General features: G+C 48.2%; 1 protein-coding gene across 1 annotated transcript; it reads right to left on the bottom strand.

The window, feature by feature from the left end:
- Positions 1-337: 337 nt before the first annotated feature.
- Positions 338-2,922, bottom strand: LOC123085635 (COBRA-like protein 7). The gene has a single exon (XM_044507302.1). It carries the CDS (start codon positions 2,685-2,687, stop codon positions 666-668), a length of 2,022 nt encoding a protein of 673 aa, XP_044363237.1. The 5' UTR covers positions 2,688-2,922; the 3' UTR covers positions 338-665.
- Between the last annotated feature and the right edge of the window lie 13,265 nt (positions 2,923-16,187).

Here is a 16,187-nt window from a genome sequence, read left to right as displayed (position 1 = left end):
ACATTCATTTTTTCTTCCCAATGCAAGCTAACACTAATGAGCCTCATTAAGAAATAGAAAATAAAGACTCTAGTACACATGCATCTCTACTTTTTACTTCAACTTTTTCAGCTTTTGTCACCAGACCACACTTTTTCTTTTCAAGCACCCGCCTCCTAAAGAGGATCCCGCTTCCCTATCCGAACCTACTTTACGTCATATCCGATCCTACATGGCATGCGAGGCATCATCTTGAGGCTATGCATTGTACACGCCCTAACTAGTTCCACTGTATGCACAAATCCTCAGAGGACAGCTTCAGAATCAGAAACGAGACATGGTTTGATGAGCAGCCAAGTGAACAAATTTAACATGGTATATTCTGTATATGACACAAGCTAAACACGAGACATTTCCTACAATTGCACCAACATCGGTGCAAGCATGCAGTACATAGCTAAATATCATCATCTCAAAGGGAACCTATGTCTATGTTGCGAGCCTGCAACAGCAGCTAGCTCCCTGGCATCTCTTGCGGTTCATCTCATGGTTGCTGCTTGATTCTGCTACATAGCAGCTACACAAGATCTTCTAGTGGTAGATCACCGGAAACAAAAAGGTTTCTTACAAATGGCCCTGATGGAACCACCTGAAGGAATCAAAGAATCGGAGCAACAGCAACAAGATTATTGCTGAAGCAACAGCAAGGCCGAGGAAGCCATGAGCAAGACCCAAGCAAGGGCACTGCTTAGATGGGTCCTAAATCCACCACTCTTGAGCGGAAACCTCTGCGGCATAGCACATTCGTCACCATTGAAGAAGACCTTTGTTGGGAACCCATCTCCAGCGACAACATCAATATCAGGAGTCAGCTTCTTGGTGAATGAGAGCACTGATTGCTGCTTTCCTGGCACAAGGTAATCCGACCCGCTCATGTTGGTCTGCTTCACAAGGTAATTGAGCCCCTCAAGGCCCTGCATAAATATTGTGTTATTGCCCTCTGCTGTTGCATTGAAAGAGTATGCCTTCTCAAATCCGTCATACGCCTTGTCCATGACCATGGCAGCAAACCAGTTGGCCATGTCGACATCACCCCAATTGAACAATGTAACCCGAGCACTCCAGCCCTTGTTGAAGTCTGATGAGACGTGCCAATTGATGCTCACACCACAGAAATCACCGCAAGGCATTGGCCTAGGCACGTTGTAGTGCTTCAACTGAGCCCATGCTTGTGCTTTCTGTGTACGGTTGTCAAACGGCACAAGCAGCGCCTCCGGCGGCAAGAGCATGGATGGAGCAGTCGTGCTGCAGGTAGGACCCCGGCGGTTCACAGGACAACCGCATGCACAGGTGTTGCAGGGAATGACTGAGTCATTGTAGTGAGCCGAGAAGGTGACACAACACTTGGGCTTGGCCCCCTTGGCCGTGGTAATGTTGCACACCACCTGCCATGTCGCAACCGCCAGCGTTGTAGAGTCGAGCCCGCTGGGATTAGGGAACCCGGTGGGGCTGACAGGCACTGGCTGGCCACAGCTATAGTCTGGGTTCAGCGATGAGCCGCCAGAGATCTTGAAATTGGCCGGTGGGAAGAGCTTTGTCCGGTTGGTATCCGGTGGCATCTTGAACACCTGCATTTGGAACGCCGATTTTGACTGAGCCGCATCCATGGACTTGGGCAGGATGGTGCCATTCCTGCAGCAATGCTCAATCTTCCCCATCTGTGTGTCATTGTACCGGGACAGCGGCAGGTCAAGGATGACCGGCTTCTTCTCGCAGTTGAGCACCTGGGAGAAATCCAGGCTCTGATAGTACTGGCCTGGTGCGCCATAGATGCAGCCATTGACGTCCACCTCCAAGGGGTGTGCGCCCTTCATCGAGTAAATGAACTCGCCGCGTCGCCACTCCCACGACAGCCGCCAGTTGTCGAGGCGGCCGAGCTTGGCGTTGTTCTCGAGCGTGACAAGCGCCAGGTAGCTGGTCGGGTATGCCTGGACGACGTCGTAGGTGATGACGAGGTCGCCGGTGCGGCGCGGGAGGAAGCTCTTGGTGGGGTCGGTGGCGTTGGCCTCGGGGACCGTGGCGTTGGCCTCGGCCTCGGGGGTGAGGAGGCAGCAGGTGGTGAGCATGGTGGCGGTGACATTGGTCGCCGCCGGGCAGTTGTAGTCCGGGTCGTCGAGCGTCAAGGCGGTGGGGAGCGGCTCCGGCACGAGGCCGCGCGGGCCGGCGAAGAGCGTGCCGACCAATCCGACGGAGGCCTGGATCTGCGTGATGTCGCCGGCGGTGGCAATCGGAGTGAGGAGGTCCGTCTGCGGGTAGCCGGAGAAGGATGTGGCGTTGCCGGCATCCTCGGTGGTGTTGTAGGGCAGCTCGGCCCCGCCGGTGAGCACGGCGCCGCCGACGCCGACGAGGATCTCGTCGTGGCCGAAGGTGACGAGCATCGCCCAGGACCTGAGCGGGCGGGTACCGCCGTTGAGCACGGAGGCGTTGGCCTTGAAGGAGTAAGGCTGCTTGTTCCTGTCGGGGACGAAGGGGCGGATCTTCTCGCGGCCCTGGAGGATGTAGGTGAGCTGGATGCCGTTACAGCCGGGGTCGGGCGCGGGCGCCGCCGCCGCCGCGGGCGCCCTCGGCGTCTGCTGGGCGGCCGCGAGCCCCGCGAGCAGCAGGATGGCCCCGAGGACCGCGGCCTGGGCGGCAATCGAGCCGGCCATGGCTGGATCGGCAAGGGAGGAGGCGATTTGGGGGGAGCGAGGCGGGGCGGGGCAGCAGATAGATGAAGCGATTGGAAAGCGCGTGGCACAGCTGGGGAAGAGGAAGACGAGAGGGGTGGTGGGTTTGAACTGGCGGAGCGGCGTGCGTGCGACCGCAGCTTGCTTGCTGCTTCCTCCCTCCGTCCGTGTCCGCGTTGTTTTATTTTTCGACTTTCGGGAAGACAGAGATGGACGGGTTTTTCTCGGTTTGAACAAAAGGGCGTGGAAAGCGACGCCGGCCGGAGAGGGGAGGCGAGGCGAGGTCGAGGAGAGGGGAGGAGCGTGTCCCGATGATTGATTGGTGGGCTGGGCGGGTTACGGGGTCAATGAAGCGCGGGCCCGGCTAGTAGCTGTGACCTGCGGCGGTGACTGTGCGAACGGTAGGGTTTCCACCGGCGTCGCGTGCGTGCTGGCCGTCCGATTGTGGCGTGTGCGGGGATGGATGGCTCGGGTTCTGTCGTTTCGTTTTGTGGGGTGGGATGGGCCCGCGCATGTGTCTCATGTGAGGTTCGCGCAGGTCGGTGGAAACCAGAGCTGATCAGGGGAACTGCTTCCGGGCCCCCGTAGATTGGAGAGCGCTTCATGTATGGAAACTGCAAAATAGGTAGGAAATCAGTTTTTTTTTTACACAAGGTAGGAAATCATATGATTGATCGTCAACATACTGGTCGTCGCAACACGTTTGTATGGTTTGAGATGACGATACTCTTTTGTGAGTCAAATTTTGAAATATTTCAAAATGCGGGTCAAATTTCAGGATGCTTCCGGGTTCAAGTGCTTCATGTATGGTTTGAGCCAACGCCCCATGAGCTCTCGTATCATGGAGCATGATAGGTGTAGGAGGAGCATGATAGGTGTGGGAGCACCTGATATCTTCCCAAATTGTGGTAGGGTAGACGAGATCGGAGGGTGGGTCGGCAAAACAGCAGAGGTGAGAGCTAAAAGTGCATGTCCACCCCTAAATGCATTTTGATAATTAGTAACAACATATATCAAAGATTAATGAATATTTAAGCATATTTCAGATTATCTCTATATCTACTACTTTAAAAAATGTAAGGACATCTTTAACGCCGACCCTCAAACCGTCCGCAACAGTCCGGAGCACATGGTCCGAACGTGTTTTGCTATCTAACACGGTCTTGTATCTGTCCGCTCGGCGGTCCGGACGTCATTATCCCTGCAAACTGAGGGTGACGGTGACATACACCGAGGGTGGGTCACCCACGGGAGCCCGACCTCTCGACCTATCAGGGGGGGGGGGGCATGAAGCCCAAGGAGGAGAACAAACCCTAGGAGGAAGCCAGAGACCTTCTTGCCCTGGAAGACAAGGGCGGCAGCAGGATAGATCGCATCTACCCTCTTTGTAAACCCTAGGCCTCCACCACTACATAAGGGAAGGCCAGGGGACATTCAGGTCATCTAATCTCACACAGAAACTCTCGGTAGCAACATCAAACATCATTGTAACCCCTCGCACGAGGTATCCCTCCACCATGAATAATCAAAGCAAGCAGGATGTAGGGTATTACTCTACGGGGACCCGAACCTGGGTAAAACCATCGTGTGATCTCCGATCTCAGGCTTCCAGCCACGCCTGGATCCCTATCGAGGGATCTGGTGGTGTTTTGCACCGCCAGTTGGCGCGTTAGGCAAGGGCGGCGCTAGCTGGAGACCGATCTCAGATCGGATCCTTCCCGTCTCCCGGCGGTCTCTCGCCGAGGGACAGCCTAACTTTTAGCTCCCTCACATTCACCACCGATGGGGTGGTCCGGCCTAACATCAACCCACCGGCCCACCCTGCACGCCAATCTATGTAGGCAACGTCGCCTTCATCGCCAATAGCCGCAGCAACCTCCAATTGTGCTTGCCACCAATTCGACACACAACATGGAGAGATTCATCGATCGCGACGACCTCATCATCGGGAATAAGCTGCTCTTACCCGGGCTGTGAAACATGGGAGCCACGTACTAGCGTGGGCTTTATTAGTGCCCTGCAGCGTAAGCTCGGCGGTGGAAGCGACGTTTGGTCGAACATGCTAAACCGTACTTCTCACCCGCTGATTTGAAGGACGTCTGCAAAGCCCTGAAGCCCAAAGGTACGAGACACCGAGCAGCCTAGATTCCAGCAAGCCACATCGACCAACCATAAGCTCAGAACCAGTCCCCATGGTCTGTGGCAATTTTCACATCAACCACTCCCTAGAGGATTGCTTCCTCGATAGCCCATCTTGGACTGCAGCGTCGACACGGCAAATCTGATCTCGTTTTCTGGCTATGAGGACGATGATGAAGAATGGCATCGGAGCAACACGACGCAACTGAAGAGGCCACGGCACCACTGCCAAATGTGAGAGAAGCAAGCAACAACGACGAGCCACCAATCAAAGAAAGCCTTAATCAGGAGGAGGAGGTTGCCACGACAAAAGACATCCCCTGGGAGGCCGTAGAGGAGTACATTGAAGGAACTATGCCCTAGAAGCAATAATAAAGTTGTTATTTTATATTTCCTTATTCATGATAAAGGTTTATTATTCATGCTAGAATTGTATTGATCGGAAGCTTAAATACATGTGTGAATACATAGATAAATACCGTGTCCCTAGTATGCCTCTACTAGACTAGCTCTTGATCAAAGATGGTTAAAGTTTCCTGACCATGGACATGTGTTGTCATTTGATAACGAGATCACGTCATTAGGAGAATGATGTGATGGACAAGACCCATCTGTTAGCTTAGATGATCATTCAGTTTTATTGCTATTGCTTTCTGTTGGAAATATGCCCTAGAGGCAATAATAAAAGCATTATTATTATATTTCCTTGTTCATGATAATTGTCTTTATTCATGCTATAATTGTGTTATCCGGAAATCGTAATACATGTGTGAATAATAGACAACAACATGTCCCTAGTAAGCCTCTAGTTGACTAGCTCGTTGATCAACAGATAGTCATGGTTTCCTGACTATGGACATTGGATGTCATTGATAACGAGATCACATCATTAGGAGAATGATGTGATGGACAAGACCCAATCCTAAACATAGCACAAGATCGTATAGTTCGTTTGCTAGAGTTTTCCAATGTCAAGTATCCTTTCCTTAGACCATGAGATCGTGTAACTCCCGAATACCGTAGGAGTGCTTTGGGTGTACCAAACGTCACAACGTAACTGGGTGACTATAAAGGTATAGTATGGGTATCTCCGAAAGTGTCTGTTAGGTTGACACGGATCAAGACTGGGATTTGTCACTCCGTATGACGGAGAGGTATCACTGGGCCCACTCGGTAATGCATCATCATTATGAGCTCAAAGTGACCAAGTGTCTGGTCATGGGATCATGCATTAAGGCACGAGTAAAGTGACTTGCCGGTAACAAGATTGAACGAGGTATTGGGATACCGACGATCGGATCTCGGGCAAGTAACATACCGATTAACGAAGGGAATTGTATGCGGGGTTGCTTGAATCCTCGACATCGTGGTTCATCCGATAAGATCATCGAGGAGCATGTGGGAGCCAACATGGGTATCCAGATCCCGCTGTTGGTTATTGGCCGGAGAGTCGTCTCGGTCATGTCTACATGTCTCCCGAACCCGTAGGGTCTACACACTTAAGGTTCGGTGACGCTAGGGTTGTAGGGATATGTATATGCAGTAACCCGAATGTTGTTCGGAGTCCCGGATGAGATCCCGGACGTCACGAGGAGTTCCGAAATAGTCCGGAGGTAAAGAATTATATATAGGAAGTGCTATTTCGGGCATCGGGACAAGTTTCGGGGTCACCGGTATTGTATCGGGACCATCGGAAGGGTCCCGGGGGTCCACCGGGTGGGGCCACCTGCCCCGGGGGGGCACATGGGCTGTAGGGGGTGCGCCTTGGCCTATATGGGCCAAGGGCACCAGCCCCAAGGGGCCCATGCGCCAAGAGATATAAAAAGGGGAAGAGTCCCAAAGGGGGAAGGCACCCCCTAGGTGCCTTGGGGAGGAGGGACTCCCCCCCTTGGCCGCACCCCCTAGGAGATTGGATCTCCTAGGGCCAGCGCCCCCCCCTTTGGACTCCCTATATATAGTGGGGAAGGAGGGCCTCTCATAACACATCTTTGGTGCCTCCCTCTCCCTCTCCAACACATCCTCCTCCTCCATAGTGCTTGGCGAAGCCCTGCCGGAGTACTGCAGCTTCATCACCACCACGCCGTCGTGCTGCTGCTGGAGCCATCTTCCTCAACCTCTTCTTCCCCTTGCTGGATCAAGAAGGAGAAGACGTTACGCTGACCGTACGTGTGTTGAACGCGGAGGTGCCGTCCGTTCGGCGCTAGGATCTCCGGTGATTTGGATCACGTCGAGTACGCCTTCCTCATCCCCGTTCTTTGAACGCTTCCGCGCGTGATCTACAAAGGTATGTAGATGCAATCCAATCACTCGTTGCTAGATGAACTCCTAGATGGATCTTGGTGAAACCGCAGGAAAATTTTTGTTTTCTGCAACGTTCCCCAACAGTGGCATCATGAGCTAGGTCTATGCGTAGTTCTCTTGCACGAGTAGAACACAATTTGTTGTGGGTGTTGATGTTGTCAACTTTCTTGCCGCTACTAGTCTTATCTTGCTTCAACGGTATTGTGGGATGAAGCGGCCCGGACCAACCTTACACGTACGCTTACGTGAGACCGGTTCCATCGACTAACATGCACAAGTTGCATAAAGGTGGCTGGCGGGTGTCTGTCTCTCCCACTTTAGTTGGAGCGGATTCGATGAAAAGGGTCCTTATGAAGGGTAAATAGAAGTTGACAAATCACGTTGTGGCTTTCACGTAGGTAAGAAAACGTTCTTGCTAGAACCCTATTTCAGCCACGTAAAACTTGCAACAACAATTAGAGGACGTCTAACTTGTTTTTGCAGCAAGTGCTTTGTGATATGATATGGCCAAAGTTGTGATGAATGATGAATGATCTATATGTAATGTATGAGATGTTCATGCTATTGTAATAGGAATCACGACTTGCATGTCAATGAGTATGACAACCGGCAGGAGCCATAGGAGTTGTCTTTATTTTTTGTATGACCTGCGTGTCATTGAGAAACGCCATGTAAATTACTTTACTTTATTGCTAAATGCATTAGCCATAGTAGTAGAAGTAATAGTTGGCGAGCAACTTCATGGAGACACAATGATGGAGATCATGATGATGGAGATCATGGTGTCATGCCGGTGACAAGATGATCATGGAGCCCCAAGATGGAGATCAAAGGAGCTATGTGATATTGGCCATATCATGTCACTATTATTATTTGATTGCATGTGATGTTTATCATGTTTTTCATCTTGTTTGCTTAGAACGACGGTAGTAAATAAGATGATCCCTCATAATAATTTCAAGAAAGTGTTCCCCCTAACTGTGCACCGTTGCGACAGTTCGTTGTTTCGAAGCACCATGTGATGATCGGGTGTGATAGATTCTAACGTTCACATACAACGGGTGTAAGACAGATTTACACATGCAGAACACTTAGGTTGACTTGACGAGCCTAGCATGTACAGACATGGCCTCGGAACACAGAAGACCGAAAGGTCGAGCATGAGTCGTATAGAAGATACGATCAACATGAAGATGTTCACCGACGTTGACTAGTCCGTCTCACGTGATGATCGGACACGGCCTAGTTAACTCGGATCATGTTATACTTAGATGACTGGAGGGATGTCTATCTAAGTGGGAGTTCATTGAATAATTTGATTAGATGAACTTAATTATCATGAACTTAGTCTAAAATCTTTACAATATGTCTTGTAGATCAAATGGCCAACGTAGTCCTCAACTTCAACGCGTTCCTAGAGAAAACCAAGCTAAAAGACGATGGCAGCAACTATACGGACTGGGTCCGGAACCTGAGGATCATCCTCATAGCTGCCAAGAAAGATTATGTCCTACAAGCACCGCTAGGTGATGCACCTATTCTCCCTGCAGAACAAGACGTTATGAACGCTTGGCAGGCACGTACCGATGACTACTCCCTTATTCAGTGCGGCATGCTTTACAGCTTAGAGCCGGGGCTCCAAAAGCGTTTTGAGAGACACGGAGCATATGAGATGTTCGAAGAGCTGAAAATGGTTTTCCAAGCTCATGCCCGGGTCGAGAGATATGAAGTCTCCGGCAAATTCTTCAGCTGTAAGATGGAGGAAAATAGTTCTGTCAGTGAGCACATACTCACAATGTCTGGGTTACATAACCGCTTGACTCAGCTGGGAGTTAATCTCCCAGATGACGCGATCATTGACAGAATCCTTCAGTCGCTTCCACTGAGCTACAAGAGCTTTGGGATGAACTTCAATATGCAGGGGATGGAAAAGACCATTCCTGAAGTATTTGCAATGCTGAAATCAGCAGAGGTAGAAGTCAAAAAGGAACATCAAGTGTTGATGGTGAATAAAACCACTAAGTTCAAGAAAGGCAAGGGTAAGAAAACCTTCAAGAAAGACGGCAAGGGAGTTTCCGCGCCCGGCAAGCAAGCTTCTAGGAAGAAGCCAAAGAATGGACCCAAGCCCGAGACTGAGTGCTTTTATTGCAAGGAAAGTGGTCACTGGAAGCGAAACTGCCCCAAATACTTAGCGGACAAGAAGGCCGGCAAAACGAAAGGTATATGTGATATACATGTAATTGATGTGTACCTTACCAGTACTTGTAGTAGCTCCTGGGTATTTGATACCGGTGCGGTTGCTCACATTTGTAACTCAAAACAGGAGCTGCGGAATAAGCGGAGACTGGCGAAGGACGAGGTGACGATGCGCGTCGGGAATGGTTCCAAGGTCGATGTGATCGCCGTCGGCACGCTGCCTCTTCATTTACCTATGGGATTAGTTTTAAACCTCAATAATTGTTATTTAGTGCCAAGTTTGAGCATGAACATTGTATCAGGATCTCGTTTCATTCGAGATGGCTACTCATTTAAATCCGAGAATAATGGTTGTTCTATTTATATGAGAGATATGTTTTATGGTCATGCTTCGATGGTAAATGGTTTATTCTTAATGAATCTCGAGCGTAATGCTACACACATTCATAGTGTGAGTACCAAAAGATGTAAGGTTGATAATGATAGTCCCACATACTTGTGGCACTGCCGCCTTGGTCATATAGGTGTCAAACGCATGAAGAAGCTCCATGCTGATGGACTTTTAGAGTCTCTTGATTACGAATCATTTGACACGTGCGAACCATGCCTCATGGGTAAAATGACCAAGACTCCGTTCTCAGGAACAATGGAGCGAGCAACCAACTTATTGGAAATCATACATACTGATGTGTGCGGTCCAATGAGTGTTGAGGCTCGCGGTGGCTATCGTTATGTTCTCACCCTCACTGATGACTTAAGTAGATATGGGTATGTCTACTTAATGAAACACAAGTCTAAGACCTTTGAAAAGTTCAAGGAATTTCAGAGTGAGGTTGAGAATCAACGTGATAGAAAAATCAAGTTCCTACGATCAGATCGTGGAGGAGAATACTTGAGTCACGAGTTTGGCACACACTTAAGAAAATACGGAATAGTTTCACAGCTCACGCCGCCTGGAACACCTCAGCGTAATGGTGTGTCCGAACATCGTAATCGCACTCTATTAGATATGGTGCGATCTATGATGTCTCTTGCCGATTTACCGCTATCTTTTTGGGGCTATGCTTTAGAGACTGTCGCATTCACTTTAAATAGGGCTCCATCAAAATCCGTTGAGACGACACCGTTTGAATTATGGTTTGGGAAGAAACCTAAGCTGTCGTTTCTAAAAGTTTGGGGATGCGATGCTTATGTCAAGAAACTTCAACCTGAAAAGCTCGAACCCAAATCGGAAAAATGCGTCTTCATAGGATACCCTAAAGAAACTATTGGGTATACCTTCTACCTCAGATCCGAAGGCAAGATCTTTGTTGCCAAGAATGGATCCTTTCTGGAGAAAGAGTTTCTCTCGAAAGAAGTAAGTGGGAGGAAAGTAGAACTTGATGAAGTATTACCTCTTGAACCGGAAAATGGCGCAACTCAAGAAAATGTTCCTGAGGTGCCTGCACTGACTAGAGAGGAAGTTAATCATGATGATCAAGATACTTCTGATCAAGCTCCTACTGAAATTCGAAGGTCCACAAGGACACGTTCCGCACCAGAGTGGTACGGCAACCCTGTCTTTGAAATCATGTTGTTAGACAACAGTGAACCTTCGAACTATGAAGAAGCGATGGCGGGCCCGGATTCCGACAAATGGCTAGAAGCCATGAAATCCGAGATAGGATCCATGTATGAAAACGAAGTATGGACTTTGACTGACTTGCCCGTTGAGCGGCGAGCCATAGAAAATAAATGGATCTTTAAGAAGAAGACAGATGTGGATGGTAATGTGACCATCTATAAAGCTCGGCTTGTCGCTAAGGGTTATCGACAAGTTCAAGGGGTTGACTATGATGAGACTTTCTCACCGGTAGCGAAGCTGAAGTCCGTCCGAATCATGTTAGCGATTGCCGCATTCTATGATTATGAAATATGGCAAATGGACGTCAAAACGGCATTCCTTAATGGTTTCCTTAAGGAAGAATTGTATATGATGCAGCCGGAAGGTTTTGTCGATCCTAAGCATGCTGACAAGGTGTGCAAGCTCCAACGCTCGATTTATGGGCTGGTGCAAGCATCTCAGAGTTGGAACATTCGCTTTGATGAGATGATCAAAGCGTTTGGGTTTACGCAGACTTATGGAGAAGCCTGCGTTTACAAGAAAGTGAGTGGGAGCTCTGTAGCATTTCTCATATTATATGTAGATGACATACTTTTGATGGGAAATGATATAGAACTCTTGGACAGCATAAAGGCCTACTTGAATAAGAGTTTTTCAATGAAGGACCTTGGAGAAGCTGCTTATATATTAGGCATCAAGATCTACAGAGATAGATCAAGACTCCTCATAGGTCTTTCACAAAGCACATACCTTGATAAGATATTGAAGAACTTCAATATGGATCAGTCTAAGAAGGGGTTCTTGCCTGTGTTACAAGGTGTGAAATTGAGCTCAGCTCAATGTCCGACCACGACAGAAGATATAGAAGAGATGAGTGTCATCCCCTATGCCTCAGCCATAGGTTCTATTATGTATGCCATGCTGTGTACCAGACCTGATGTAAACCTTGCCGTAAGTTTGGTAGGAAGGTACCAAAGTAATCCCGGCAAGGAACATTGGACAGCGGTCAAGAATATCCTGAAGTACCTGAAAAGGACTAAGGAAATGTTTCTCTACTATGGAGGTGACGAAGAGCTCGTCGTAAAGGGTTACGTCGACGCTAGCTTCGACACAGATCTGAATGACTCAAAGTCACAAACCGGATACGTGTATATTTTGAATGGTGGGGCAGTAAGCTGGTGCAGTTGCAAGCAGAGCGTCGTGGCGGGATCTACATGTGAAGCGGAGTACATGGCAGCCTCGGAGGCAGCACATGAAGCAATTTGGGTGAAGGAGTTCATCACCGACCTAGGAGTTATACCCAATGCGTCGGGGCCGATCAAGCTCTTCTGTGACAACGCTGGAGCTATTGCTCTTGCCAAGGAGCCCAGGTTTCACAAGAAGACAAGGCACATCAAGCGTCGCTTCAACTCCATTCGTGAAAATGTTCAAGATGGAGACATAGATATTTGTAAAGTACACACGGACCTGAATGTAGCAGATCCGTTGACTAAACCTCTCCCTAGAGCAAAACATGATCAACACCAGAATTCCATGGGTGTTCGATTCATCACAATGTAACTAGATTATTGACTCTAGTGCAAGTGGGAGACTGTTGGAAATATGCCCTAGAGGCAATAATAAAAGCATTATTATTATATTTCCTTGTTCATGATAATTGTCTTTATTCATGCTATAATTGTGTTATCCGGAAATCGTAATACATGTGTGAATAATAGACAACAACATGTCCCTAGTAAGCCTCTAGTTGACTAGCTCGTTGATCAACAGATAGTCATGGTTTCCTGACTATGGACATTGGATGTCATTGATAACGAGATCACATCATTAGGAGAATGATGTGATGGACAAGACCCAATCCTAAACATAGCACAAGATCGTATAGTTCGTTTGCTAGAGTTTTCCAATGTCAAGTATCCTTTCCTTAGACCATGAGATCGTGTAACTCCCGGATACCGTAGGAGTGCTTTGGGTGTACCAAACGTCACAACGTAACTGGGTGACTATAAAGGTATACTACGGGTATCTCCGAAAGTGTCTGTTGGGTTGACACGGATCAAGACTGGGATTTGTCACTCCGTATGACGGAGAGGTATCACTGGGCCCACTCGGTAATGCATCATCATTATGAGCTCAAAGTGACCAAGTGCCTGGTCACGGGATCATGCATTACAGCACGAGTAAAGTGACTTGCCGGTAACGAGATTGAACGAGGTATTGGGATACCAACGATCGGATCTCGGGCAAGTAACATACCGATTGACGAAGGGAATTGTATGCGGGGTTGCTTGAATCCTCGACATCGTGGTTCATCCGATAAGATCATCGAGGAGCATGTGGGAGCCAACATGGGTATCCAGATCCCTCTGTTGGTTATTGGCCGGAGAGTCGTCTCGGTCATGTCTACATGTCTCCCGAACCCGTAGGGTCTACACACTTAAGGTTCGGTGACGCTAGGGTTGTAGGGATATGTATATGCAGTAACCCGAATGTTGCTCGGAGTCCCGGATGAGATCCCGGACGTCACGAGGAGTTCCGGAATAGTCCGGAGGTAAAGAATTATATATAGGAAGTGCTATTTCGGGCATCGGGACAAGTTTTGGGGTCACCGGTATTGTACCGGGACCGCCGGAAGGGTCCCGGGAGTCCACCGGGTGGGGCCACCTACCCCGGGGGGCCACATGGGCTGTAGGGGGTGCGCCTTGGCCTATATGGGCCAAGGGCACCAGCCCCAAGGGGCCCATGCGCCAAGAGATATAAAAAGGGGAAGAGTCCCAAAGGGGGAAGGCACCCCCTAGGTGCCTTGGGGAGGAGGGACTCCCCCCCTTGGCCGCACCCCTAGGAGATTGGATCTCCTAGGGCCGGCGCCCCCCCTTTGGACTCCCTATATATAGTGGGGAAGGAGGGCCTCTCATAACACATCTTTGGTGCCTCCCTCTCCCTCTCCAACACATCCTCCTCCTCCATAGTGCTTGGCGAAGCCCTGCCGGAGTACTGCAGCTTCATCACCACCACGCCGTCGTGCTGCTGCTGGAGCCATCTTCCTCAACCTCTTCTTCCCCTTGCTGGATCAAGAAGGAGAAGACGTTACGCTGACCCTACGTGTGTTGAATGCGGAGGTGCCGTCCGTTCGGCGCTAGGATCTCCGGTGATTTGGATCACGTCGAGTACGCCTTCCTCATCCCCGTTCTTTGAATGCTTCCGTGCGTGATCTACAAAGGTATGTAGATGCAATCCAATCACTCGTTGCTAGATGAACTCCTAGGTGGATCTTGGTGAAACCATAGGAAATTTTTTGTTTTCTGCAACGTTCCCCAACACTTTCTTCATGTCAAATACATATTCCTTCGACTATGAGATTATGCAACTCCCAGATACTGGAGGAATACCTTGTGTGTTATCAAACGTCAAAACGTAACTCGATGATCATAAAGATGCTCTACAGGTATCTCCAAAGGTGTTTGTTGAGTTGGCATAGATCGATATTAGGATTTGTCACTCCGAGCATCGGAGAGGTATCTCTAGGCCCTCTCAGTAATACACATCATAAGCTTGCAAGCGAACGACTAAGGAGTTAGTCACTAGGTGATGTATTACGGTACGAGTAAAGAGACTTGCCGGTAACGAGATTGAACTAGGTATGAAGATACCGACGATCTAATCTCGGGCAAGTAACATACCGATGGCAAAGAGAATTACGTATGTTGTCATAACGGTTCGACCAATAAAGATCTTCGTAGAATATGTAGGAGCCAATATGGGCATCAAGGTTCCGCTATTGGTTATTGATGACCCACAAGTATAGGGGATCTATCGTAGTCCTTTCGATAAGTAAGAGTGTCGAACCCAGTGAGGAGCAGAAGGAAATGACAAGCGGTTTTCAGTAAGGTATTCTATGCAAGCACTGAAATTATCGGTAACAGATAGTTTTGTGATAAGGTAATTCGTAACAAGTAACAAAAGTAAACAAGGTGCAGCAAGGTGGCCCAATCCTTTTTGTAGCAAAGGACAAGCCTGGACAAACTCTTATATAAAGGAAAGCCCTCCCGAGGACACATGAGAATTATCGTCAAGCTAGTTTTCATCACGCTCATATGATTCACGTTCATTACTTTGATAATTTGATATGTGGGTGGACCTGTGCTTGGGTACTGCCCTTCCTTGTACAAGCATCCCACTTATGATTAACCCCCCTCGCAAACATCCGCAACTACGAAAGAAGAATTAAGGTAAACCTAACCATAGCATGAAACATATGGATCCAAATCAGCCCCTTACGAAGCAACGCATAAACTAGGGTTTAAGCTTCTGTCACTCTAGCAACCCATCATCTACTTATTACTTCCCAATGCCTTCCCCTAGGCCCAAACAATGGTGAAGTGTCATGTAGTCGACGTTCACATAACACCACTAGAGGAAAGACAACATACATCTCATCAAAATATCGAACGAATACCAAATTCACATGACTACTTATAGCAAGACTTCTCCCACATCCTCAGGAACAAACGTAACTACTCACAAATCATATTCATGTTCATAATCAGAGGGGTATTAATATGCATAAAGGATCTGAACATATAATCTTCCACCGAATTGATACGTCTCCATTGTATCTACTTTCCCAAACACTTTTGACCTTATTTTGGACTCTAACTTGCATGATTTGAATGGAACTAACCCGGACTGACGCTGTTTTCAGCAGATTTGCCATGGTGTTATTTTTGTGCAGAAACAAAAGTTCTCTGAATGACCTGAAACTTCATAGAGAATATTTTTGGAATATACAAAAAAATACTGGAGAAAGAATCAATGTCAGGAGGCCCACACCCTGTCCACAAGGGTGGGGGGCGCTCCCAGCCCTGTAACGCCTGGATAATCAAGCTACAGTAATCCCCTACTAATGATGCCAAGTCATCACTGTTACTGTTGCTAATCTCACTTTGATTCAATACCAATTCAAATTCAATTTTAAAATAAAGTCAAATAAATTATTTCTCCAAACAGTAAAACAAAAATGTTCGGTGGGTTGCAAATATTCCCTAACTAAATGTCATGAGTGATTCAACATCATTTGAGATAGCTACTTTCCCCTGGGAATTAAATGCAGTTCCAAATCAGCATTTTTAAATGCTTTTCCATTTGTGAAAAATTCAAATCAATTCAAACTCCTCCCAAACTTTTTGTGGAAGTTGCCAAATATTGTAATATATTTATTTGGCCAAGTCCCACATTTTACAGAA

Source organism: Triticum aestivum, chromosome 4A, assembly GCF_018294505.1.
Source record: "Triticum aestivum cultivar Chinese Spring chromosome 4A, IWGSC CS RefSeq v2.1, whole genome shotgun sequence".
NCBI classification, from domain to species: domain Eukaryota; kingdom Viridiplantae; phylum Streptophyta; class Magnoliopsida; order Poales; family Poaceae; genus Triticum; species Triticum aestivum.
This window is presented reverse-complemented; position numbering and strand designations above follow the sequence as displayed.

What these genes read in the sequence shown, in the direction of transcription:
- LOC123085635 (XM_044507302.1), bottom strand. Translation starts at nt 2,687, where the DNA reads ATGGCCGGCTCGATTGCCGCCCAGGCCGCGGTCCTCGGGGCCATCCTG.